Source organism: Heterocephalus glaber, unplaced genomic scaffold (assembly GCF_053883595.1).
Source record: "Heterocephalus glaber isolate CG9 unplaced genomic scaffold, H.glaber_assembly_v1.0 deba00000122, whole genome shotgun sequence".
Taxonomy (NCBI): Eukaryota; Metazoa; Chordata; class Mammalia; order Rodentia; family Bathyergidae; genus Heterocephalus; species Heterocephalus glaber.
Window position 1 is genome coordinate 1,919,343 of NW_028258138.1, and position 25,319 is coordinate 1,944,661.

At 64.5% G+C, this 25,319-nt stretch overlaps 1 protein-coding gene and 1 long non-coding RNA gene across 3 annotated transcripts; one reads left to right on the forward strand and one right to left on the reverse strand.

The window, feature by feature from the left end:
• Window positions 1-315: 315 nt before the first annotated feature.
• Window positions 316-7,625, reverse strand: LOC101724746 (uncharacterized). 2 transcript variants are annotated; one of them, XR_015451318.1, is made up of 3 exons: window positions 7,487-7,625; window positions 2,469-2,647; window positions 316-886 (listed from the first exon to the last, which is right to left on the reverse strand). It is a non-coding gene; the product is annotated as an uncharacterized LOC101724746 (long non-coding RNA). The 2 variants fall into 2 exon arrangements; XR_205148.3 differs by lacking the exon at window positions 7,487-7,625 and adding an exon at window positions 6,551-6,672.
• Pfkl (phosphofructokinase, liver type) lies at window positions 6,708-23,351 on the forward strand. The gene is made up of 22 exons (XM_004842485.4): window positions 6,708-6,839; window positions 10,562-10,635; window positions 12,596-12,673; window positions 13,163-13,352; window positions 13,732-13,897; window positions 14,077-14,121; window positions 14,319-14,427; window positions 15,621-15,716; window positions 16,176-16,268; window positions 17,170-17,295; window positions 17,927-17,991; window positions 18,574-18,637; window positions 19,872-20,018; window positions 20,246-20,316; window positions 20,797-20,884; window positions 21,260-21,412; window positions 21,512-21,676; window positions 21,832-21,893; window positions 21,973-22,084; window positions 22,503-22,602; window positions 22,681-22,786; window positions 22,980-23,351. The coding sequence occupies exons 1-22, from the start codon at window positions 6,755-6,757 to the stop codon at window positions 23,125-23,127; spliced, it is 2,343 nt and encodes a 780-aa protein (XP_004842542.1). The 5' UTR covers window positions 6,708-6,754; the 3' UTR covers window positions 23,128-23,351.
• Window positions 23,352-25,319: the final 1,968 nt, after the last annotated feature.

Genomic DNA, 25,319 nt, shown 5'->3' on the forward strand with positions numbered 1-25,319 from the left:
AGCTCCAACACAGGGATTTGGGACTGGGTGGGGGACATAGTCTCTCCTGGACCCAGCTGGAGTCAGGCTCTGGTGGGTGCTTTACTTGGCCTTGACCTTGGGCACCATCCTCGGCCCTCGTAGTTCAGTTTTTCTGATTCCCCCACAGCTGACAGATTCCCCCCCCCCCAAGAGCCCACCATGCTGACCTGATCCTTCAAGGATGTGTCAGGTCGGCTCAGCCAGTCCCTAGCCTTGATGGCTCCTCCTGATCCGGTGATAGACTCCAGGCCCTTGTGTCTGGTGAGGAAAGAATTGCAAACACACACCCAGTGGTCAAAGAAAAAGTGGCTACATTTATTACAGTTAACGGTGGAAAGTTCTTGGGTCCATGCCAGCAGAAAGGAGTGTGACAGAACTGGAAAGATGTACCGGGCTGCGGAGGGTTAGGAAGAGCCAAGATAAACCAGGTTTTCAGACTTTGTAAGACATGCACCCTACCCCGAGGCCTGTCAATGGATCTCTGGGCGATTGCCAGAAATGACTGCCAGAGAGCTCTGACAACCTGCAACTCCTTTGAGTGGGGGAAAGTGAAGGCTGGGCTACAGGATCTAGCACAGGTGCTTTGGCCTGGCACTTCAGAGATTTCCTGAGTCTTTGTTACTTTTATTTCTGTTTCTCCTCCGCTTGGCCTGGGGTGCTGCCCAGATTGAGGTGGACGTGAAGCAGGAAACAGGGCCCCAGCACAGGTAACTCTTTAACAGGAAGACAGGAGCAAAAGCGGCTCTTGACGATGCCGGCGCTTCAGTGAGTGACTCCTGTCAGTCTTGAGAGCCCCGAAGAGAAGTTTTGTTTCCTTATATACCGTTTTTCCCCATCTATGACGCTTAATTCCATTGGAGTTTCCCTGGGAATAGAGCAAGCAGGATTTACACAGCAGAGCAGTGGGAGGGGAGAGCAAAGAGCTCTAGCAGGACTTCCTGAGTCCATCACGCTCCTTTGCGGATAGGTTACAGGAGTTGTCATGGCTGCTCAGGTGCATTCTACAAAGAGCACAGTTGCCTCCTTAACCCACAGCTGCCCAATTCCATATGGAAGTGGTCTCCTCTCTCAGATGGAGGGCCGAGGCCTCTCAGTGCTACCTGTGCTATTCCCAGTGATCCCACCATGGCCACCCAGCTTGTTCTTGTGGATTCGGCACGGAGTGCCATCTCTCTCTTCTGTGGCCAAGTCTTCCTGAGAGTGGCCCCCTTGGACAAAGTCTGCCCCAACCCCCTCCTATCTATTTTAGAGACAGGGTCTCACTATGTAGCCCAGATTGGCCAGGAACTCTCATTGCTCCTGCCTCAGCCTCCCAAGTGTTGGGATTACAGATGTGCTCCACCGAGGCAGGAGCCCAGGGCAGGGCAGAGCTGGATGTGGCCTCCAAGTACAAAGTCCCCGGACACATTCACAGAGCTCCCCTAGCCCTGCTGTGCACCCGTCAGAGGGCACCGTCTCTAGTTCCTCCCAGAGAACTGAGCAGGTTTCCAAAGGGGACCTGGACCTGACCCAGCCTGAGGACGGGAGATACAGAGGGGTCACCCAGCGCTCTGTGCCGCTGCTCCCACAGTGTGCAGTGTACTTTTCCTCCTTTTATTGGCCCAAACTCACTCTGCCAAGCCTGTTTCTTTTCTTATCTTTACTAAGTGTAAAACCTCCTTACCTTTTTCGCTTCTGTTGACCAACTGGTTCTTTGCTCAGAACAGAAAGAACCCAGAAACCACCTCTAGGAGAAGCCTCCAGCACCTCAAATCCCAGTAATACCACCCGGCCTGGCTTTGCTTTGGCATCTTTAGCAAGTGTCATGCACACTTTTTCTTTAGCAGGGGACACATGGCAGCCCTGACCTCTGCCTGTCTGCAGGGGGCTGCCTCAGGGCTGGTCCCCAGGCCCTGATCTTGGCTTTGCGGATTTGAGATTACTAGTGATCAGTCCTGCCAGAGGCGGCTTCCTGGGACCATCGGGTTCCACCTGGGGGTCCTAGAGGGGAAGCAGGTGAAGAATCTGGTGGTGTTGACAGGCCCGCTGGGCTCAGAAAAAGGATTTCAGGAAACCAGTGGATTTCAGAGAGCAAGTTGGGGCTGGAACTCTTGGCTGGAATCTTGATTAGATTAAATGAATTCCACATTCCTCACAAACCCTGCCCTGTAAGCAGAACTGGAAAATCACCCAACTGTTAACCTAGTGACTAGGGTCCTTCTCTGAATCTTAGGGATGTGGGACTTGCAGTGCCCTCAGTGCTCCCACCCTCCAGGGCTGGGCTGCTGCCTGTGTAGGGGTGTCCCAGGGACAGGCCCACTTGGCCACTCAGCCTCGGAGACCAGCCTCTTCTTGCCTGCCGCTGTCCCTGAGCTGCCCCCTGGCCTGGCTCTGAGCTGCAGGGAGGGTGGAGCCCAAGGGAGGTGCTAGCTGATCCCTGCCCTAAAGGACACACCCTCAGGCCTCACCTCATGCCTCCTGGCCACCGCCTGCTGGCCAGGCGCAGGCCCCCAGCACCATCTCTCCTTCCTGTTGTGCCGCCCACTGACCTGGCCCCTCCTGGTTGTGCAGGCGAGCACAGCGTCTGCCGCAGTGAGAGCCCAGCGCCACCGGGGGGCGCGTGGCAGCATCCGTGGAATCCCTGAAACTGAAAATACAATGACAGTCAGAGCCAGGGACATTGTCCCGACAACAAAAATGAGTGCAGGCTTGGTGAGTGAACAGATGAGAAGTAAGCTTTAAAACAGTGTGCAGCTAGAAAATGGAGGACAATGAAGACAGGGGCCCATTACAGGGAATTACAGATGGCCTTCCCTTGGCAAACAGTTCTCCTTTCTATTTTATTGGTACTCGTTTCAGCACATACTGATCACTTTCCTCGTGGGCAGCTGGTGCGCGTGCCTGACGTAGGGACAGGGGCCAGTGGGTGGGAAGGACAGGAGGAAGGCCTCAGAGCTTTGTTAAAAGGTAACATATACCGGGCGAGGGATTTAGCTCAGTGGTTTTGCCGCCTGCTGTGCAAGCGCAAGGACCCGAGTTCGATCCCCGGTACCAAAAAAAAAAAAAGTTAACATATACCAAGGGAGGCTTCTACCCTGCAGATTAGACTCCAGCAATTAAAGGACAAAGGCAAAGAAACTAAGCTCTGCAAGATCCTGGAAGAGCGATTAACATAAGCATCACAAACTTCCCCTTTGCTTAATCCTTAAGTGTAAACTTCCTGTCCACAAAACCATAATTTTACCCTTCACCAAGGGACAGGGAAAAGTCATGGCCAGGAGAAATCCAAGGTGAGGTTGAAAGACGAGCCAGGGAGCCAATCAGATTCCAGGAGCCTGTGCTCTCAATAAAAGGAGCTGCAGCTGGAAATGCAGGTGTCTCCCTTGGAATGCACTGGCCCTCCAGAGGCTGTTTCCCCTTTTCCCCACCTTCAAATACACTGTTCATTGTAAACTCTACTTCTCTATCTTACCGTGAGCTGCACGCTCAGACAGAGCAGTGGCTCCCCTGGCTTGGCTTGCAATCTGCCCTGGCCGGTACCCTACACATTGCAATTCTCCCCGCCCTCTCTCCTCTCTTGGTCTCCTTCCCTTTTGGAAAAGGTCTACCTTCCTGCTTCCTATTCTCCATCTTTTATTTTGCTTTCTTTTATACACATTTTTGGTTTTTGTAGCAGGGAGATCATGCCACATTTAAGCTTCTCTCTCTGTTTCTGCAGTTCTGGGATTGAACCCAGGGGCTTGCAATGGCGGGGAAGTGCTTGACCACCAGGCTACATCCCAGCCCTTTTTGTTTGTTTACTTTTGAGCAAACTCCCCCTTCCTAGGTGGGCTGGCAGGCCTCCAATTTGAGATCCTCCTGCCTCAGCTTCCCAGAGCTGGGATTACAGGCGTGTCACATGCTGTCCTACAAACTGTAAGTGACTTGCAGAGCAGGCTGTCCGAGAAGTGACTGATGTGAAAGGAGCCTGTGGCCAGCCCTGCGCTGGCTGGGCAGGGTGGTCAGGGCTGGGCCGTCCATTCCAGGCACTCACAGGCCCACAGCTGCGTCCCCAGTGTCCTCCGACACCCGTCCATCTCCTGATGTGAGGCCCCAGTATTATGGGCAGATGAGTCAGGCAGGAACATCACAGGCATCAGATAGGGCTGGGTCCTCAGACGGTCAGGACAAGACAAAGGCGAAACACCACAGCAGCACCAGAGACACCTGGGCTGAGAACCAAACTCGGGCCTCAGGATAAAGACTCAATGACCAGACCTGCACACTTCCTCAAAGGACCAACCTGGGCCTAACGAAGCCTAGACGACATCGGCCGCCCTGGGTGTGACGAGACCTCTAGACCCACTGTCCCCTAGGAGAATCCTTGTTCTCTCCATCCACCCTTGGTTCATGACTTGCTTCCCAATTGGACACCGTTACCTAGGTGACTACGCTTGTAACTTTATTGGGTGCTCATGGCGTGGCCCATGTGGGTTTCACCCTATAAAACTCCCTTACGGATTGGGGTCTCCAGCTACCCACTCGGGTCCCCTGCTGCCCCTCAGGAGCTGTCCTATCAATAAAGGTCTAACTCTTAACCTCCGTCATCCCTAGGACTTGTTCTTCCATTTCTATGGTATAGTTAGCAGGTTGGGAGATACAACACTTCGTATTTCAACTCCAGTATCATTTCCTGTAACACCAGGTCAGCGTGGCCCGGGGCCTTATCTGTGTCAGGCCTGGCGCCGTGGCCCTGATGATCTGGCCAAATTCTTTTCCACGGTTTGCCCCTCTGTACCCTGGGCACATGGGCATCAGCTTGAAGGCCACTGTGGCTTCCCGAGAGCCGGGGGCTGAGAAGGAGACAGAACAACACACTCCCGGCCATAGGCCTGCCCCAGGCCAGGGTCTGCCAGGCACCTTGACCTTGGCTGGTCCCAGGACCCGGACAGGCCCGGCCGTGCCTGCAACCCGAGCGATCCCACTCCTTCCTCAGGAGACAGCGCTCTGTGCCAAGTCTTGGGTGTGGGCTGAGCCCGGTGAGTGGGCTGCGGCTGCACCACATCCTGAGTCAGGGGGCCCAGAACACACTTGGAGCAGGAACAGAGGGCTTCTCAGTTCCACCGGGCAGCGAGGACCTGCCACCACTGCCGGGACCTGGAGGTCACCAAGCCGCTAGCCAGCATGGGCTGGTGAGGAAACCCCAGGGCTGTCTCCATGGCAACAGCAAGCAGGCTTGCAGCCCGAGTGACTCCGCGGCAGAGGTACAGGACACCCCACAGAAGAGCAGGGCCAGATGCGGGCTGTCTCCAAGCGTGACCTCACTCTATCCACCCCTACAGTGTGTGCCACCACGCCCAGTGCTAGCATGGAAACCATTCTGAAGGGCACTGAAGTCGTTCGCAGTGTTGTGCAGCCATCGCCACTGCCCACCTCCTCTTCCCAATCCCAACCTCCTTCCAGTTAACACTGGCCTCGAACCTGTGTCCCCAGCCCTGCACCTCCACCCACTTTCTGCCCACAGTGCCGCCTGCCGTAGGGACCTCTTGAGGGGGATCCTGCAGTACTTGTCTTTTCGTGGGTGGTTTCGTTCACTTAGCTCAGTGCCTTCAAGGCCTACCCAGGTGGCTGTGTGTGAGGATGCCCTTGCTTTCTCAGGCAGCCTAATATTCCCTGTGAGGACGGACAGACAGCATGTTGCTTGCCTCTCTGCGAGCCCACGGGAGCAAGTGTGTGCTTGAGACCCTGCTTCCCGTCTGGGACCGGGGGCGGGGGCTGCGTCTAACCCTAGTCCTGTGTGTGTTCGGGGAGCGGCCACCCTTTCCATGGACCCTTCGGGCTGCGCAGGGTCTCCGCACGTCGCCGCCTTGCTGTCTGCCCCGCCACTTCCGAGTGTGGGCTCCTCTCACTGCTGACGCTGTGTATTTCACAGCCCACGGGCAGGCGCACATGGGTGAGGATGGGAAGCAGGAAATGAAGGCCACACGTAGGCGTCCGTGAGCGACCCGCACTCCCGTGCACCACGCTCCCGGCCGCGAGGGCTCGCTTCGCGACGAGGCCCGGCCCCGAGCCGGGGGGGGGGGGGGGGGGGATCCGGCAGCGCCGCCCCCACTCCGGAGCCTGCTCGGGAGGCCCCGCCCCCCCCCCCCCGGGAGCGCTGCCTGTCCAGTCCTTGCGGCTGGGCCCACCCCGACCGCCCAGCAGAGGGCGCCGCTCACCGCGATGCCCACGCTGCCGGGGGTGGGGTTCCGAGGACCTCGCGAATCCCCTAAGTCGGGGAGAAACGTGTTGTCCCAGCTTTTCTTTTTTTTGGTACCGGGGATCGAACGCAGGACCTTGAGCTTGCGAGGCAGGCGCGGTGCCACTGAGCCACATCCCCGGCCCCCCAACTTTTTTTGGCGCTGGGGACGGAAGCCAAGGCCTTTGCACAGAGCTGCATCCCCGGCCCTTTCTATTTCTTTGGGAACGGGGTCCCCCCAGGCTGGGCTTAAACGTGCACGGTTGTCCTGCCTCATCCTCCCGGAGTGCGGGGATCCCGGGACTCTGCCCGGCCCGGCTCCAGGCCGCTCACCAACACGCCCGACTGCAAACGCCCCCACGAGGAGCGCCTCAGCCTGGGCGGCTGCAGACCCCGGCTGGGTCGAGCCCGTCCCCGCCGCCACTCTCGCTCTCGTCACCGCCGGAAGTGGCGCGGGGCGGGGCCGGCGCGGGGCGGGGCGCGCAGGGCGCGGGGCGAGCGCAGCAGCGGCGGAACAGCGCCTCCTGGGTCGCCGCCATGGCCGCTGTGGACCTGGAGAAGCTGCGCGCGTCGGGGGCCGGCAAGGCCATCGGGGTGCTGACCAGCGGCGGCGACGCGCAAGGTGGGCTGCGGGGGGCGACTCCTTCCCGGGCCCCGCCGCCCCGGACCTGGCGGCCGTCTACGTGCTGCCGGCCACGGCTCCGCGCTCCGCCTCCCGTCCCGGGGCGTGGCCGTGCCGCCCCGCGCTCCGCCACACGTGCGACCGGGCCGGGCCGCGGACAACCCCGGAGGACGGGCCCGGCCCAGCGTCCCCCAGCCGAGCCGCTGGCCCGGCCAGCCCCGTGGGTGCGGAGAGACGCCCTGGACTCCTCCTCCGGGCTCCTCCCTGCGCCCTTCAATCGGAGCCTGGGTGTGGAAGAGGGCGCCGGGAGCCCAGCCAGACGTCTGGGGCTGGGGTTTCCTTAGCCAAGTGCAGTTCGGGCCCTGGTGCGGGCACCTGGGCGCATCTGCAGCCTCCGCCAGCCGGGCAGGTTGGGTGGGTGCCTAGCCTGGAGGTCTCGCCTCCCCTCAGCCCCTCTCCCGTGCCTGGTTCCACCCGACTGGCCTTCAGCCTCAGGGCTGGGAGGGCCGGGTGCCAACTGTGCAGCCAGCCGCCCTGGGCGGAGCAGGCAGGTGGTGGCCTGGACCAGGCACACCCTCAGGCTCTGCTGCTGGGCCGGGGCTGTCTCCTTACGGAGTCAAATAGTAGTTGAGGAGATGGAGACAAACCCTTCCGAGGAGCCGGGGAGGACACCAGCCTGCAGCCTGGGTCACTGCCCTGGCCCGGGCTGTGGTCTGTTTGCCGGCTGCACATCCATGGCACAGAGCGAGCGCTCGCGGCTGAACAGTGGCCGCTTCCCAGAGCGCGCCCCGCTGGCCGGGCGGGCGGGGGCCACGGGCTCGGGGGAGGCGGGGAGCGGCCGGAGGTGGCCCCATCTAAGGGTGGGGAAGTGTAAGCCCTGCAGGGCGTGACCTTGCTCCCTCCCAAGGGGGCCCCTGAGGGCAGGGCCACCCAGGGTGACAGATAAGGGGTTTTGGAGGCTGGAGGAGAGGGCAGAGTCCGGAGGCCCTCTGGGCGCTGGCTAGGGTGCTGGAAGTTGGGCAGAGTCCGCCTGAGGGGCTCCCCAGCCCCCAGCAGCCCCGCTGGGGCTCTCCGGGTGGACCCCTGGGCCTGTGCCCATCACAGTATCTGCTGGCTGCCTGTCTGTGTCCTGTGGTGTCCCCTTCCCCGGCCCTGTGTGCGCTGTCTGCGAGTCCACTGTGGTCCTGATTCAGTGTTGGGGCTGCCTTGGGCCGGAGACAGATGCCCCAGCTCAGTGCCTGGGCTGATGGGGGACCCAGGTGCAGGCCTGGGGTCACTGGGTCAGGGTGGCTGCTGCTGGCTGGAGTTGGCAGGGCCTTCTGTTGTGTAAGTTCTGAAGAGCCGCCTGGATGCGTTCCCTGGGCCAGCACCACTCCCATGACGCGGTCCTGGAGGGCGGCCCAGGCTGCACTTGGCCTCCTTATGCCCTCGGTGTCTGTTTTGAGTGACCGTGGCTCGGGGATGGCGACCCGGGGGTGCTCTTTCCCCCAGAGCCCTGTCCACATGGAGTCCCTCAGCTTCACTGTCTGGCCACCAGATCTGGGCCCCGGGGCCAGCCGGTGTTGACCGGCTCTGTGACCCAAGCCCACCTCTGGCCTCCGTGTCCCCTTCTGTAAGAAGAGTGGGGATGGGTGACAGGCCGCCTCGAAGGTCCCTGGCAGCCAGCCGGAAGTCCTGTCCCAGCATCCGAGCCTCTCCCTGGCCCCCAGCCCAGGGTGTTGGCCGTGTCAGGGGTTGGAGGTGCTTGCTGTTCTCGGATGTCTATAATCACAGTGATTTGCGCAGAAGTTGCTGGAAGACTTCAAAGCAGCCTGGCTCCACCCTTGGTCTCTCTCGTCCCTGTCCCTGGCGTGGGCACTGCTTCTTCCCTTGGCCACTTCTTGCAGCCCCTCCCTGTCCCTAGCCAGTGGGTACTGCCTTCCCTGCTGCCCACGTGGCCGCTTGTTTCCTGCCTGTGCCTCGGGGCCTGGGCGCGTGTCCCTCCTGTCCCTGCCCCACGGTGCTGTCAGGGTTCCCTGAGTTTGCCTGTTGCCCGATGACTGACCGCTGGCGCCGACAGGCCTGGTGGCATCTTGTGACCATCGCTGCCGTGACACCATCCTCTTCAGACTTCAGTGTCCCTTGGCCCTGGGAGGGCGGCCACCCGTCAGCTGATGGCCAGTGCCGGTCCGCTCCCGCCTGCTCTAACTGGGCTGGGCTGCCGCCCAGGGTTCATTGTGAGGAAGGAAAGTAGGCGAAAGGGCACTGAGAAGGCCCCTGCCCCTCAGGTGGCCTCCCCACGCAGTGGCACTGCCCCACCGCAAGCAGCCCCACAGCATGACCTCTGTCTCGGGTATCAGGACGGCTGGCTTTGCAGAGCGCCCCGACGTCGCTTGTGTGCGGATGCACGGGTTACCCTGCCCCAGGGCCTTTGCTGTCCCTGGGCGGACAGTGAGGTGGCTGTGGCCCAGCAGCACGTGGACTCCATCCAGAGCCTGGGAATGCCAGAGACCCTCGGCCCAGACCGTGGTGCGGCCTTGCCCCCGAAACCCCATGTGGGTCCTGTGCTTCCTGCTGGGCCCAGCCTGGCCCTGCCCCCGGGTCTGCGGCGGCTCTGCCTGCGACCGTCTTCCTGCAGCCCACACCCGGGTCTCGGGGTGCTCAGCTGTCCCCACCTGGCTTCAGCCTTAGCAGCCCGACTCCATCTGCCTAGGGGCTCTAGGCGTTTGCAGTTCTGTAGCAACATGCTTCGCTTGCCAAAGTCCGTGTGCAGCCCACACGCGGATAGCGGCAGGTCCCCGACTGCCCGCCTGGTGCCCAGCAAGGGCTGTGCCCTAGGGTCAGGGTGAGACCCAGCTCTCCCCTGCCTGGTGGGCTCTGGTGGGTCCCTTCCCCTCCCTCTGGGACCTGATGCCCCTCTGTGCTGCAGGTATAGTGGCAAATTTGTCTGCTGTGTGATTTGAGGAGGCTTTGCTCGCTGGCGCGCCCCTCAGGCTCGGGGGCTTTGTCTCAAAACTGCCCACTGCCCCTGATCCCCCAGCCAGCTGAGACCCATGGACTCCAACCAGGTGGAGGCCACACAGCGGGTCCGGTGTGGAGCCCTGGAGCTCTTGCAGGGTGTCCCAGCAGGGGGAGCTCAGGGCCTTGGCCTGGCCTCCTCCAGGGACAGATGGGGGGTTGTGGGTGTGGTGTACAGCGCCCCCTGGAAGGCAAGAGGAGGGCAAGACCCTTGGGCCCAAGCGCTGGGGTCTGACTGCGATGGGCCGAGGAGGGCAGCCTGGGGCCTCTGAGGATGGGCTGGTGCCGCTTGCCCCTTGCGCCCGGGCTCTGGGGAAGGAGCTTTGGGGCATTTGGGGCCAGGTTGGCGTGAGTTTCCTGCCGGCTGCCTCCTCTGCCGAGTAGCGGTCCTCAGCCTGCGGCTGTGGAAGCCCGGGGCCAGGGGCCATGGACCAGGTGACCAGCAAGTGCTTTGTTCACCGCGGAGGGTAGAGTGGGGCCATCCCTGGTGGCTGGGGCCTGGGCCCCTCTGGTGTCTCCTTAGCACCGGGTGGAGCTCGAGCCTCGGGTCCTTCGTGCCTGCAAGGGCGCCCAGTGCCTCCCGTCCCCACGGCCTGGCCTGGGAGTCCTGCAGAGGACGAGGCCACCCCTGTGTGTGAATCCCTGGGCACAGAGCCCCGTGGCTATGGGCAGTGGGTCTCCGGCGTCCCAAGGGTGGCCTGATGGGTGCCCCGTCTCCCCGGCAGGTATGAATGCTGCCGTGAGGGCTGTGACCCGCATGGGCATCTACGTGGGTGCCAAGGTGTTTCTCATCTATGAGGTGAGGCCGCGCGCGTGTGTGCATGTGTGCGTGTGTGCGCGTGTGTGTGGCGGGAAAGGGGCCTGGGCCGAGGCGCTGCAGGCAGCACACAAGGTTGGACCCTGTGGGGCGGAGAGCAGAGCCGGAGACCTGGCATGGCAGGCAGGGCCAGGGTGGGGAGGGCGGGTGATGGGGCCTCCCCTGCCTGCCCTCCGTCATCCCAGGGGCCCTTGAGCCGAGCCCTGGGCCGCCGCAGGCTGCAGCTGCGCCATCCTAGCTGGTTGTCCCGGCGGCGAGGCAGGGGCGGGTGACCCTGTTGTGCAGTTGTGGCCGCCCTGTGTCCTGTGGCCTTGCACACCCCTCTCACAGCCCCGGGACCGGGGGCTTCTGTGGGTTCCGGGGCCTCTGGCTGTTTTGTTCTCATGCTTTCTGCACAAGGCAGCCACCCCAGCTCTGCTGCCCCTCTCCCTGCATGTGGCCCTGTCCTTCGCCCGGCCTCCCCAGCCCTCGGTTCTCCCGGGGGGCCCTGGAGGAGCGAGGGGTGAATAGAGGAGCGAGCCCTGGGTGAGGCCCACCCTCCCTGCCGGTCCCACAGTGGGTGTAGGACCCGGCCAGACCTGGGCCAAGTCTGGGGCAGATCTTCCTGGAGCCTCAGCTTCTATCTGGTGGGCCTGACCCACCAGGTATGGTGGTGCACGCCTGTCATCCTGCTGCTCAGGAGGCTGAGGCAGGCAGAGTGCTCTGAGCTTGAGACCAGCCTGGGCTATATACCCAGACCCTGTCTCAAAAAACAAAAGGAAACAAAAAAGTGGGCCGCTGATTCCTTTGTAGTAGGGACGAGAGGGCCAAAGGCTGTGTAGCCTTGTGGTGAGAGCCCTCAGCGCACTGGCTCAGGTGTCGGGGGCTGCTTGTGTTCCCCAAGAGCAGCACTGGACCCGCAGGGCTGGGTTCCCCCCAGGAGGAGCTGGGTTGAGAAAGGTTAGGGAGGGGACAGAGACAGGCAGGAGGGTCTGAGGCAGGACAGGGCCGGGCCTACCCGCCTCCCAGCTCCCTGGGCTTCGCAGGCGCCTGGGTGTTTCGGGCCCCTTGCAGTGCCTGGGGTGTCGGAATCACGCTGCAGCCGTCTGTGTGCATGGCGGGGCCTGGCTTGACAGAGGGGCCCGGGCTGGCCAGGACAGGCACACGGTGGTCCTCGGTGGTGCCTGTGTCTCTGTCCTCCAGCTGGGTAGGAGGCCAGTGGGGAGCAGGAGCCCAGGGCCGGGCGGGGGGAGCCCCAGGGGAGGGCGCAAGGCCATCTGCGCCATCATCAGGGCGAGGTGACACAGGGTCCGGAGGGGCTTGGGGACGCATGCAGGTGCTGCCTTCCGTCCGGCCACCTCTGGAGCCCTCGTGTCTTGTCCGGCCTGGTGGGTGATATTCCTCTCTAAGCAGGCCGCTAGGTGGGGAGCCGGCCCTGCGCTGGCCGGGTGGCAGCTGCCATCCTCTGGGAGGGGCCGAGCCGCAGCTGCCAGGGTGGAAAGGCTGGTACTGCCCATGCCGAGGAGCCCAGAGCTCCCACTACCTCCCAGGGGGCAAGGAGCTGGCTGCGCGCACTGGGGGCTCCGTGGGGCTGCCCAGGCGTCCAAGGACTGCCGTGTCCCCTCATGTGTGGACCCGCACGTGTGGACCCGCACGGCGTCTCTCCAGGGACACGTGTGTGTTCTCACGGGTGCCTGTGGGTGCCGCAGCACACAGAGACCCCAGAGTGTCCCTGCCACTGAGTCCCGCTGGCAGGTCTTGTCTGCCACCCTGAGGGTGGAGGGAGCAAGGCTGCCTGGGGCTCCCGGGTGCTGGTGCCATCTGGGAGCCCTGACCTGAGCCTGCACCGGGAATGAGTGCTGGGAGCCGGGGGACCGTCCTGCCCAGGCTGCTGGCTGTGCTCATGAGGCTTTGCCCGTGTCGGCTCTGTGGCTGCTGCCTCACGCCTGTCCTCCTGTGGCAGGGCTACGAGGGCCTCGTGGAGGGAGGTGAGAACATCAAGCCGGCCACCTGGCTCAGCGTCTCCAACATCATCCAGCTGGTGAGCTTCACACCACCCCGCAGGCCCTGGACTCACACACACAGCAGAGACACAGACTTGCACACACATAGATGGTGACGCAGGCACAGAGACAGCCGTGCAGAGAGACAGGGACACGGACACAGAGAGACACACACGGACACAGGGATGCGTGTAGACAGAGACACACACACGCGCACCAGCAGGTCCTGGCTCCCCATGGCCGCGTCATCCAGCTGCCTGGGCTTTGCGGGGCCTGGGGTTGCCGGGCATCAGGAGGGCTGCTGGGGTCTCAGGACAGTATCGGGTGTCTCGTCCCCACAGCCACCGCAGGGCGGGTGCCCGGGCCACAGCGTGTGTGGCCACAGTTGTCCCCGGCACCTGGGCCCTCCGTGAGCCTCGGGCTGAGGCTGACCAGCAAGAAGACCCCAGGGGCTCCTGCCCAGTGTCTGGGGCCACCCTGGGTGTCTTCTGCACCTGCTCCCATCAGGCCTGGTCTCTCCTGGGCAGGGTGGCACTGTCATCGGCAGCGCCCGCTGCAAGGCCTTCACCACACGGGAGGGGCGCCGGGCGGCCGCCTTCAACCTGGTGCAGCGTGGCATCACCAACCTGTGTGTCATCGGCGGGGACGGCAGCCTCACGGGCGCCAACATCTTCCGGAGCGAGTGGGGCAGCCTGCTGGAGGAGCTGGTGAGGGAAGGTAGGTCTGCTCTCGGGCCGGCCTCCGCGGCCAGGCTGCGCCCCAGCCGCCGTGGACAGGCTCGCTCGGCGTGACCCAGCTGGGCTCTGCGACGCGTTTGCGGTCGGTTTTCTGGGAGGCCTGGACGCGGGCTCGGCCGGGTCACGCTGCAGAGACGCAGTTACAGTTCAAGTTGCATTAGACACGGGATCCTGAGTCAGCGTCCAGAAAGCGACCCTGGGCCTCATTACTTCTGGGACGCAGGGCTGAGGGCTTCTGTGGGCTGCGGTCCGGGGAGGGCGAGGCTGGGCTCGGGCTGCACAGTGACGACCCCCAGCTCCCCCCAGGTGGCAGGGGCAGGGCCGGGGAACCTCAGCCGGACCTGCCCGTGACCCCCCAGGCAGGATCTCGGAGACCGCGGCTCAGACCTACTCACACCTGAATATCGCGGGGCTGGTGGGCTCCATCGATAACGACTTCTGCGGCACCGACATGACCATCGGCACGGACTCGGCCCTGCACCGCATCATGGAGGTCATAGACGCCATCACCACCACGGCCCAGAGGTGGGCGGGGCCGCAGGGCGGTGGGCGGGGCTCCGGCCAGGCCCCGCCCTGCCCGGGGGCCGCCGCCTCTGGGAACCGAGAGCCGCTGGCCCCCAGCCCGGCAGCCCTGGGGGGAGGAGGACTCGTGGCCTGCAGCGGGGCGGGCTGGCTCTGACGCCCCCACCTGTCCCGCTCTGCAGCCACCAGAGGACGTTCGTGCTGGAGGTGATGGGGCGGCACTGCGGGTGAGTAGGGTGCCTGGGTCCGCGCGGGGAGGGTGGGCAGGCGGGGAAGCACAGCGCCTCCCCCAGGCTCTGGCACACGCAGCAGGGGCTCAGCTGCCGCGTCTGTGAGTGGTGTGAACCTGGGGCTGGGGGCGCTGGAGGGGTGCGCAGGTGCAGTCCTAGGACTCCAGGGTCCTGAGCAGCCCCGCTGCCCGCAGGTACCTGGCGCTGGTGTCCGCCCTGGCCTCAGGCGCCGACTGGCTATTCATCCCCGAGGCGCCCCCCGAGGACGGCTGGGAGAACTTCATGTGCGAGAGGCTGGGGGAGGTGAGGGGCTCCTGGGCGGCTGTGTCCTTAGGGTGCCCTGGGGAGTGTCCCCGGGCTCTGGCCCCTTATTGTTGGCCCGTGGCCCCTGGGGAGGGCACAGAGCGGCCCTGTACTCACTTGTGCTGCCCTGCGGCGAGAGGTGGCCGGGCGCTCAGCTCCTGTGGGTGCCAGGGAACTGTGACCTTGTGAGGGTGAAGGACATGGTGAGGACCCTAGGGGCCCAGAGAGCAGGTGGCTCTGTGTCCCCAGGTGTGTGCACCCCGAGGGCAGCCGGGCCCTGGGGCTGGGTCTGAGCTGGAGAGCCTGGCCAGTGTTGACAGGGTCCTGAGGCGGCAGCAGCAGCAGGGCTGGCTGTGAGGGAGGCCTCCTAGGAGCTGGGGAGGTGGCCCTTGGGGTGGGGCGGGGCTCTGGGTGGCGAGGGCTGACCCTACCCTGCAGACCCAAGCACCCGACTGGAAGGCCGGGCTCCACTCTGGCACCCCTGCTCCAGGCCTGTGGTGCAGGGTGGCCTAGCTGCCCGGCAGCTCTGGCCCAGGTCTTAGCTGTCTGAGGGACGGGGCTCTGTGACCACCCTGCGGGCAGAGGGCAGGCCTGGGGCTGGCAGAGTTCCTGTCCTAACGTGAAAGTGGGGGCTTCACTCTCCCTCCTCCTCTCTGTGGCTAGGCAGAGCTTCTCGGGGTCAAGGGTCATGGAACCTTCTCCAGGAAGCTGGGTCAGGGCAAGGTGCAGCCCGGGGTGAGGCCCTGCACTCCCTGGGGCAGCTGTCCAGCCCTTCCAGCCAGGTGGCCTTGGTGCGGACAGCTCAGTCCTCCTTGAGCCGGGGGCTGGGCCTTCCGGGAAGTGGCCTGGGTGTGGTCCACATCCTGGTTCTTTCCTGCCCCCTGGGAGGAACCTGGGCCTGTGGCCCTGTAGGATCTGAGTCCTGGCCCTGGGTCTGAGCCCAGCTCTGTCTCCATCCCCCTAGAGGTCCTCCCTGGCTGGCCACACCTCCTGCTCCCTGTCTGGAGGGCAGGATCCTGGTGGGCCCCGCCTCTGCCCTGCCCTCAGACCCCGTCTAGGTCCTACGGAGTTGGGGGTGTCCTTCCCTCGTGCCTGTGGGTTCTGGGGGCAGTATCCCGTCCAGGAGACGCCTGGTGCCTGGTAGCCATGCCGAGTGGCTCAGGGCTGGCACTGAACCCCTGTGTCTGGCTCAGACTCGCAGCCGGGGGTCCCGCCTGAACATCATCATCCTGGCCGAGGGTGCCATCGACCGGAACGGCAAGCCCATCTCGTCCAGCTACGTGAAGGATGTGAGTGTGCAGACGCCTGGAGACAGTGTGCTGCCCTGTTGCGAGTGAGAGCCAGTGCAGGGTGGCCGGCACTGCTGGCCCGAGGGGCAGGGTGCCCCAGCCCTGCTGCAGTCGCCTGCTGGGGCCCCGTGGCTTCCACCCCAGCCCCAGCCCTGGGTCCCCATCTGTGCGGCAGGGGCCACCCATCTGCCCGTTGTTCTGTCCCTGGGGTCCAGGTCCTGGGGTGGGAAGCTGCAGGGAGGGTCAGACCATGTCCCGGCCAGCCCGGCTGCTGTGTGGAAGTGGGCCCAGCGCACACACAGGAAGACCCCCATACAGACCCTCGCCCGGACCCCTGGCTCGCACATGGACCCCCGCCGTCCTGGGAGCCCCGGGCTGGCAGTGGCTGAGCACAGGGCTGGGCCTGGGTGGCAGGATGTTGGGGGCCAGGAGTCCACGGCCCGACTCTCCCATGAGCAGCTGGTGGTCCAGAGGCTGGGCTTTGACACTCGAGTGACGGTGCTGGGCCACGTGCAGCGAGGAGGGACGCCCTCGGCCTTCGACCGCGTCCTGGTAGGCGGGCGTCACCTGGGCTGGGTGCGGGTGTGGGTGCGGGTGTGGGTGTGGGAGTCTGCCCAGTGGGTGCCGTGAGCGCCCTCAGCTGTGTCCTTGGGACGCGGTGGAGGCCCGGCCCCAACCCCACTTATAAGAGGCCTGGCCCTGGGCTATGGGGCCACCCTGCCTCTGCCTCCTTGGCAGCCCTCTCTACCACAGGCCAGCGGTCAGGGCCGCAGACCTGTCCCCGGGAGGGTGGCCCATGTGTGGGGACAGGGCCCAGGGCTCGCTGGCCGCTGCCGGCCATCCCCGAGTCTTCGTTGCTGTCCTGAGGGCTGCAGAGTCTCACCTCGTGGTCTGAGAGTGGGAGGCCACCGGAGCTGAGTGGAGACTGTCTGGGCCAGGGAGGCTGTGGCCGAGAGCCAGCCGGGAGGGCTCCGCTGGGGACAGGACCTGCACTGGCTGAGGCTGTGTGTGCCGGCTGCCTGGTGCTGCGCTGGGCCCTGCCTGGGTCCCCGGTCTCACTGTGGAGCTGGCCTCCCTTGAGGGGCCCTGAGTCGAGGAGAGGCCTTGCCAGCCTGCCACAGAGCCCATCGCGGCCGCTGCAGGCCCTGCTTGCTTGCCTCTGGGCGGCCCGGCCCTTGTGACCGTCCCCGGCGGGGCGGCTGACCCGTTCAGTGGGCGCAGCCCCGGAAGCCCACGCTCATTTCTTGCACGTGCACCGGGAAGTGATGGCACAGGGCTCCAAGTGAGCTGTCTTGTGGAAGGGACCTGAGGCTCGGCTGCAGCCCTGCCCTCACGGTGGGCGGTGTGGGGCTGGGCCTTCCTGCGGGATGGGGGTACCCAGGAGAGGGTGCCCGAGGGACTGGAGTGCCAGGGCGCGTGTCCCCAGTCTGACAGCCCCGTTGCCGTCCCGCAGAGCAGCAAGATGGGCATGGAGGCAGTGATGGCGCTGCTGGAGGCCACGCCTGACACGCCGGCCTGCGTGGTCAGCCTCTCGGGGAACCAGTCCGTGCGGCTGCCCCTCCTGGAGTGTGTGCAGGTGGTGAGTACTGACCCGCCCTGGCCTCCCGGGACGCGGGTCTGGGGGCTCCCGCCGGGCAGGTCCTCCCAGGCCTCTCTGCTTGGTCCAGGGGAAGAGGCAGTGTAGTGCACCCCCAGGTGGGAGGACGCCGACCGGTGCTGGAGCGAGAGGGCGGCTGGGGGTCCGGGGGGCTCTGAGTGAGGGAGCGAGGTCACTCAGCTTCGTGGTGGCAGTGGCTTGGGCTGACCTTGGAGGCCGCAGGACAGGGCGGTCAGGGTCAGGACGGGCTGGACGGGGAGGGACATGGAGCAGTGGGGAGGCCTGGGCAGGGGGACCGAGCAGGGGCCCAGGGGAGGCGGGTGGTGAGGGCGTAGGGCTGTGTGGGGAGACGCTGGTCCTGCTCAGCAGGCTTGGGGCTCTGCAGCTGGGTGCAGGGGTGGAAGCTGAGGTTCTTGGAAGACCTGCTTGGCTTCCGAGGATGCTGTAGGTGCCCTGGGCCTCTTCGGGTTGCCAGGGGTCTGTGCTGAGCCTGGGCTTGTGGTTGCTGGGGTGGACGGGGCCAGGCTCTGTGGGCCCAGCACCCAGAGGTGTCAGCCGGGCGCCCTCCACCGGGTCTCCCAAGAGCCTGTGCTTTTTGCTTCTCTTCTTGAAGACAAAGGACGTGCAGAAGGCCATGGACGACAAGAGGTTCGACGAAGCCATCCAGCTGCGTGGCAGGTGAGGGTGCTTTCTCCCCGTGTCCCGGCGGGCAGCGCCTTGCAGCGGGTGCATGTGGCTGAGGTGGCCCTGCGGCCCCTGGCCACGGTCCCCCCAACCCTGTGTGCTGCGGGGACATCAGGAGCAGCTGAGGTGGGGTGGCCCTGTGGTGAAGAAGTTGGCGGGGGTGGAGTGGGGTGGGGTGGATGGCCAGGGTGGGACTGGGGGCGGGGTGCAGGGGGAGCCAGAACAGTGTACAGAGGTCCAGGCCAGCCTGGGTGTGGCCCTGCCAGGGTTGGGGCCCTGCAGGCATTTGGGCTCTGGGGCGTCCTGGCCACGACAGACGTGCAGGTTGGTTTCTCCTGGCGGAGCTCCCTGCCTGCTGCCAAAGCTTCCAATCTGCCACAGGCTGAGTGCCTGGCCTTGTGCTGTGAGGTCATTGGTGCCCAGCCAGGCTATGGGGACCGGAAGCCGTGGCATCCGGCCCCTTCCTGGCTGCGCTTCTGGCCTGGGGCTTCTCCTGACCGGGCCATGCTGTGCCGAGTGCATGGCCACACACTGTGGGCTACGAGGCATGAGCTGCATGAGCCGCTTCCTTTGCAGGAGCTTCGAGAACAACTGGAACATTTACAAGCTCCTCGCCCACCAGAAGGTTTCCAAGGAGAAGGTGAGCTTGGGCTGCCGAGCTCCACCTGTGCTGGTTCTGCAGCCCTGCTGCTGCGCACAGCCTGCCTGCTGCTGAGCACCCTGCCCTCCTGCCTGGGGTCCGAGCCCTGAGCCCAGGTTCGGTTCGGCTTCACTGTGGGACCAGCTGGTCCCAAGTAGCAATGCCTGGGCCTGAGGCGAGAGGTGCAGGGAGGGCCGACGGCTAGTTGTCTGTCCCTGCCTGCAGCAGCAGGGTGACCACGATGTCACTTGGGTGCATGAGCTGACCCCTTGTAGCTGAGGGCCTCAGGAAAGTGGTCCCTCCAAAACCAGGAGTGGAAGGGGCTGGTTCCTGACATCCTGGGCTCAAGCAGAGGCCTTGGTCCTGGCCCAGGCCTCCCACAGGGGTGGTACAGCAGGGCTGTGTGTGCCAGCCTGGCACCCGGTGTCCCATCAGCCATCTCCAGAGTCCCCGTGGCTCCTGCTCAGGCAGAAGTGGGCCCTGTGCCTGCCCCAGCCCTGGCTGGCACACAGCCTCCAGGTGCAGCACGGCTGGCTGTTGGCAGGAGCCCTGGAGGGCAGCTGCTCCTGGGCGAGGTACATGCCATGCGCTGGGGCGCGGCAGCTCCTGGGATGGTGGGGACGTGGGTGCAAAGTGTCTTTGGTGACTTCCTTCTGATTTCATACCGAACAGCAGTATTTTGGATGTTTGAGTTTATTTACCTTTTTTTTTGGTTTGGTTTTATTATTCTTGCAAAGTTCTCCTTTATTTATCTTTAATTTTTATTTCAGTTAGTACACATTTGCAGACCGTAATGGTCACCTTCCCCGGGGAGTCGGTGCGCGGCTATGACACGTATCAGCTCTTTCTGCGTCTTTTCCTTCTCCCCTCTCCTTCCTTCATCTCTTGGCCCTTTCCCATTTGCAAAATATGTGAGTTGATGAACTGCAGCACAACCCTGACGGGCCAGTTCTTCATGCTCTGCATGGCTTCTGGAGAGCAGAACATCCCTTCCGTGCCGCCTGCTCTAGGACAGGAGGCTCTGAGGGCTTCGCAGTGGCTGCTCCCCTGTGGACCCCACCATGCTGCCCGAGAGCCCTGTGCTGGGCGCAGTGGGCACTGTGTCACACTGACCTCCCCAGGAGCCTGTGCTGTGTTCAGCGTGCGACAGTGCCCAGGCTGGCACGGGACCTGCCCCCTTGCTGCTCCCTGTCCAGCTGGTGGCTGACACTCCTACCTCTCTCTTTTACCAAAGACCAACTTCTCCCTGGCCATCCTGAACGTGGGCGCCCCAGCAGCTGGCATGAATGCAGCTGTGCGCTCGGCTGTGCGGACCGGCATCTCCCAGGGCCACACGGTGTATGTCGTGCACGATGGCTTCGAGGGCCTGGCCAAGGGCCAGGTGGGTGCAGTGTGAGGGAAGCAGGTGGGTGGGTGCTGCCTGAGGTGGGGCCTGGATGCAGCCCTGGGCGGTGGGTGGCTTCGAGAGGGCTCTGCACCTGCTTAGCCATGCCCTGCAGTCCGGGATGCAGCCCTGGCTGTGGTGTGATGTCAGCCCCGCCTGGCCTCCCCCCCGGCCGAGGAGGGTCAGGTGGCCTCTGGCCTGTCTGACGCTGTCTCTCTCATCAGGTGCAGGAAGTGGGTTGGCATGACGTGGCCGGCTGGCTAGGGCGTGGTGGCTCCATGCTGGGCACCAAGAGGTGAGCTGCTGGCTGCTGGGCAGCCGGGATTGGGGAGCAAGGGGAGGTGAAGGGGACACCAGCCCCGCAGAGGCAGTGGGGGCCTCAGACCGGGCAGCTGTCGGCTTTAGCTGTGCTCTCCGGCGTGGCCGTGCTGTTCTCATGGGGTCTGGGGCCATCAGGATGAGCCTGGGGCCTGCACGCGGTGGGTGTGGAACATGGTCACCTGCAGCGACTGCCGGATGCTACGTGTCCCGAGGCTGAGTGGCCACAGGGGCTGGAGCAAGCGTCCCCTCCAGCCTCGTGTCATGAGAAGGAGGTGGGGCCCTGGCGGTCACCGTCCATGCCCAGCGGATGCCAGGGCGGCACCCAGGCCTCTCAGGCTGCTCCGTCTCTGCCTCAGCACACAACAGAGGGGCCTTCTGGACTGGTTATCTGCTCTGGGGACACAGGTGTGTGTCCTGGAGTCCGCATGCTCACACTGACGTTTCTTCGCTGCAGGACCCTGCCCAAGGCCCACATGGAGGCCATCGTGGAGAATCTCCGCACGCACAACATCCACGCCCTGCTGGTCATCGGCGGGTTCGAGGTGAGGGCTGTGGGCCAGGACACAGAGAGGCCCTCCTCTGGCCACCAGGGGTCCTGTCCCCAAGCCCTGTGTGGGAAGGGCCACCTCAGCTGCTAGGCGGGTGGCCCGAGCAGCCGTACTTTTCTCGTGGGTCGGAGCTGGGCTTTGACCTGAAGGCTTCGCCAGGGCTTTGGACGCGGGTGCTGGGGTGGGGAGAGGAGGAGGGAGGAAGGCACACGTGCTGGGCTCTCGCTCTCCGCAACTGGGACAGGGCCCTCTGCTGCTCCCTACTCCCATCCCTGGGAAGTGGCCTTGGACCGTGCCGGGCTGCGGGGTGCTGAGCAGGATGCCGTCAGGGGCGAGGGACAGTCCCGACCCTGGCCCGCTCCCCTGCAGGCCTATGAGGGGGTGTTGCAGCTGGTGGAGGCACGTGGGCGCTACGAGGAGCTGTGCATCGTCATGTGCGTCATCCCCGCCACCATCAGCAACAACGTGCCGGGCACGGACTTCAGCCTGGGCTCGGACACGGCCGTCAACGCTGCCATGGAGGTATGGGCGGGCGTGGGCCCCGGCGCGCTCTAGCTGAAGGGTGTGGCCCCTAGCAGAGCCCCATGCTGGCTGAGGCCCTGACGCCCCCGTGGTCCCCAGAGCTGCGACCGCATCAAGCAGTCGGCCTCGGGGACCAAGCGCCGTGTGTTCATCGTGGAGACCATGGGTGGATGCTGCGGCTACCTGGCCACGGTGGCCGGCATCGCCGTGGGTGCTGACGCTGCCTATGTCTTCGAGGACCCTTTCAACATCCACGACCTGCAGGTGCGGCTCTGCTGGGCCTCTGACAGCGGGGTGGCAGCTTAGGGCCGTGGGTGGGGCACTGCCCTTCGGGGCTCCTGCACCCGCGCTGCAGGACAGGGGCCGACCCAGGGTCCCAGGCACCCAGCCCCTGCTTGGCTCACCTGAGTGCTCCTCAGGCCAACGTGGAGCACATGACGGAGAAGATGAAGACTGACATCCAGAGGGGCCTGGTGCTGCGGTGAGGGCTGCGGTCAGTGGGCCGGGGCCGGGGCTGGGCTGGGGCTGGGGCGGGCCCCGACGGCTCCCTGTGGCCCCAGGAACGAGAAGTGCCATGAGCACTACACCACGGAGTTCCTGTACAACCTCTACTCGTCGGAGGGCAAGGGTGTCTTCGACTGCCGGACCAACGTGCTGGGCCACTTGCAGCAGGTGCGGGGCGCAGGGTTCTGGGCTCCCCTTATCGGTGTGAGGTGATGGCTCTGCTGTGCATACCCATGTGCAGTGTGCAGTGCCTCTTGCCCTCCGCTCGAGTGTGGCCTGCCTGCTCCCCGAGGGGTTCATGTGCCTGTCGCTGCACTTCCAGGGGGGGTGAGGCTGGGACGGGAGGTGGGCCCTTGGACCCGGCTTAGGGTGTCCCCCAGAGGCGCCCAGCTTCCTGCCTCTCCAGCGGCCCCTCCCCGTCCCTCCCCTGGCCCCACCCACAGTGGCCCTCAGGAGGCCAATGCAGAGCCCAGGGGCCATGCTGACCTGTACCCGAGTGCCTCAAAGCTGGGCTCTGAAGGCCTGCAGGCCACGCCCGGGGAGGCAGGGCTGTGGCCAGCTCCAGGGACAAGGTGTCTCTGTCCAGGGCGGGGCTCCCACACCCTTTGACCGGAACTACGGGACCAAGCTGGGGGTGAAGGCCTTGCTCTGGATGTCGGACAAGCTGCGGGCTGTCTACCGCAGGGGTAGGTGGGGCCCCGAGCCAGCCTTGCCCTCCAGGGCCCGGTGCCCTGGCCTCGGCCACCATGTGCCTGTGTCCACAGGGCGGGTGTTCGCCAACGCCCCAGACTCAGCCTGCGTGATTGGCCTGCGGAAGAAGGTGGTGGCCTTCAGCCCTGTCACGGAGCTCAAGGAGGACACAGACTTTGAGTGAGTCCCCTGGCTGTGCTGTGTGCAGGGGTGGCTCCTGGGACCCCGAGCCCATGTCCCTGCCAGGCTGCGGACAGCAGTGGCCCGTGGCCAGCCAGGGTGTAGGGAGGGGTCAGCAGGGCTGGCAGGGGCAGTGCCATGCCTGACCCCTCCAGGGGTGGGCCCCTCTCCTGACCCCCGGCTGCCCACACAGGCACCGCATGCCCCGGGAGCAGTGGTGGCTGAACCTGCGGCTGATGCTGAAGATGCTGGCACACTACCACATCAGCATGGCCGACTACGTGTCGGGGGAGCTGGAGCACGTCACGCGGCGCACGCTCAGCCTGGACACGGGCTTCTGAGGCTGCCCTGGCCTCGGCACTGGGCAGGGCGGCTCTGCCATGCCCCACGCCCGTGCCCTGCGCCCTGGACCAGCACCAGGACCACTGCCGCACCACGCTGGGCGCACTCTGGCTGGGCCCGAGACCTGTGCTGCCCACACGCCGCACTGACCTCCCACTGCACTGCCGCTGGCCGAGCAGCACTGTGCCTTTTCTAGAAATAAAGTCTCTGGCTGTGCAGTCCAGCTCGCCTCCGGAGCACAGCGGAGGCCCGTGCGGGGGCAGGGGGACCTCGGGGGCCCTCCAGCTCCTGGGCCGGCCAGGTGCCAGGACGCGGGCCATGCCTGCAGTCACTCCCTGGGGCCACCAGAGTGACGGGCCCTGCCTCGGGGGTGCACAGGGCTGCAGCCTCTCCAGCACAGGAGGGCCTCTTGGCCTGTTAGGGCCCCCACCCTGACTCTCCTCGGGGTCCCCGTAGTCTGCTCGGCACATGCTCTGCTGTCTGTGCCCCATGTCTCTGTCTCCCACGGGGCAGAGTGCCCAGCATCAGGTGCTGCTCCCCACCCTGAGCACTTGATGGGGCTCAGGACGTGTTGGCTGCCGGGACCTGCAGACCGAGCTGGGGGCCCTGGGCAGGGGTCTCCCATGGGCCTGGGCTGAGCCCGGCTGGCACCTTGCTGTGGGCTGGGGCCTCTGCCCGCTTCTGCTGGGGCTGACATGGAGGAGCCCACCTGGGCCTCTGGTCTGACCTGTCCTCTGGTGGGGACAGTGCCCACCACCCCGAGGGGCCAGAGACCCAAGAGTGTGTGGGGGCACTGGGTGGTGCCTGAGCCTTGGAGACCTGGCTGGTGTCAGGTGTGGCAGGGACATGGGCAGGGGTCACTCCAGCTTCAGAGCCACCTGTCCACCCCCAGGCCACCTCCACGCTGGGCCAGCGGCTCCAGAGCCATGGTGCCCACTATGCTGGTCTGCAGGCCCCAGGACATCCCTTCTGGCTCTGCCCTGCACAGCCAGGCATTGGGGAGGCCAGGCCGATGCAATCAGAGAGCCTGGGGGTGACCACATGCCAGCCGCCACTGCCTCCCACCGTCCATAGCTGAGGACAGGCCAGGGCTGGGAAGCTTCCAGGCTGTACCCCAGAGCCATGTCCTTTGGGGCAAGCAGGGGTCCCACACAGTGCTGCATGCTCTGGAGCCTGCAGCCAGGGCAGACTCGAGCTCCACTGAATCCACCCTGTGCTGTCTCACAGAAGGCCTTACATAGGCGTGAAGAGCATGGATGTTTCTGGAGGCTCTTGGAACCCAGGAGCTCCCAGCAAACCTCAGGGCAGTCACGGAAGTCAGAAGCATCGACCAGAGTGGAGTGGGTATGGGGGTTCACGTGGCAGTCCTCTGATTCTGCAGCAGGGTGGCAGTGCTTGGGGCTGTGCCGAGCATTCCCAGGGGTGGGCTTGTGGCATGTTATGGGAATAGAGACGCTTGATGCCCCTCACACTCCCAGGGGCTCTGTATGTGGGACACGGGAGTCACCAGGGCCTCTGCAGTAGCAGAATCCTGCCACACGGAACAAACATTGTCACTTCGGATGGTGACTCCAGCAGGACTCTGCCAGGACACCCAGAGGGACATGGGGACAGGGAGAAGGAAACCACCCTGCTGCCTCCTTATAGTCTTTTTTTTTTTTTTTTTCTTTAAGTTTTGAGAGTCTTACTATGTAGTTCAGGTTGGCCTTGAACTCAGCAATCATCCTGCCTCAGCCTCCTGTGAGCTGGGATTATAGGCTCTTGTTACAGTTCTGCACAAAGGTCAGCGGTGGGAGCTATGGCGCCGGCTTGGGTGAGACTAGGGTCTGTTCCTCCTGCCCTGCCCCTGTCTCCCGAGGGGGCTTTGTCTTCGAGGCTGCTGCCCTGTGCAGAGGGCCGACCCCCAGGAGAGGAGGAAGACAGCCTGGGGACAGCCCCCGGGTAGAGTAGGACACTGGAGGCCAGGCTTGGCTGTGGGGTCCTGGGGCACCCGGGCAAGATGGACACGGGGTGGCCGCGTTCAGCAGGTAGTGAGTTGCAGGACAGTGACAGTAGGAGGGAGGCAGGTGCAGCCTGAGACAGCGCAGCGCAGGTCACGATGGCTGCCGTGGCCCACTCTGTGCCTCCTCTCCAGCTGGGCAGGGGGTTCACTCAACCAGTGTCCCCACTTGGCTTGAGCACTCAGAGCCTC

Coding starts and splice junctions, on each gene's coding strand:
- Pfkl (XM_004842485.4), top strand. CDS start 6,755: ATGGCCGCTGTGGACCTGGAGAAGCTGCGCGCGTCGGGGGCCGGCAAG. Junction 20,885..21,259: donor TGGTCATCGGCGGGTTCGAG/GTGAGGGCTGTG, acceptor GCTCCCCTGCAG/GCCTATGAGGGGGTGTTGCA. Junction 22,085..22,502: donor TGCTGGGCCACTTGCAGCAG/GTGCGGGGCGCA, acceptor GTCTCTGTCCAG/GGCGGGGCTCCCACACCCTT.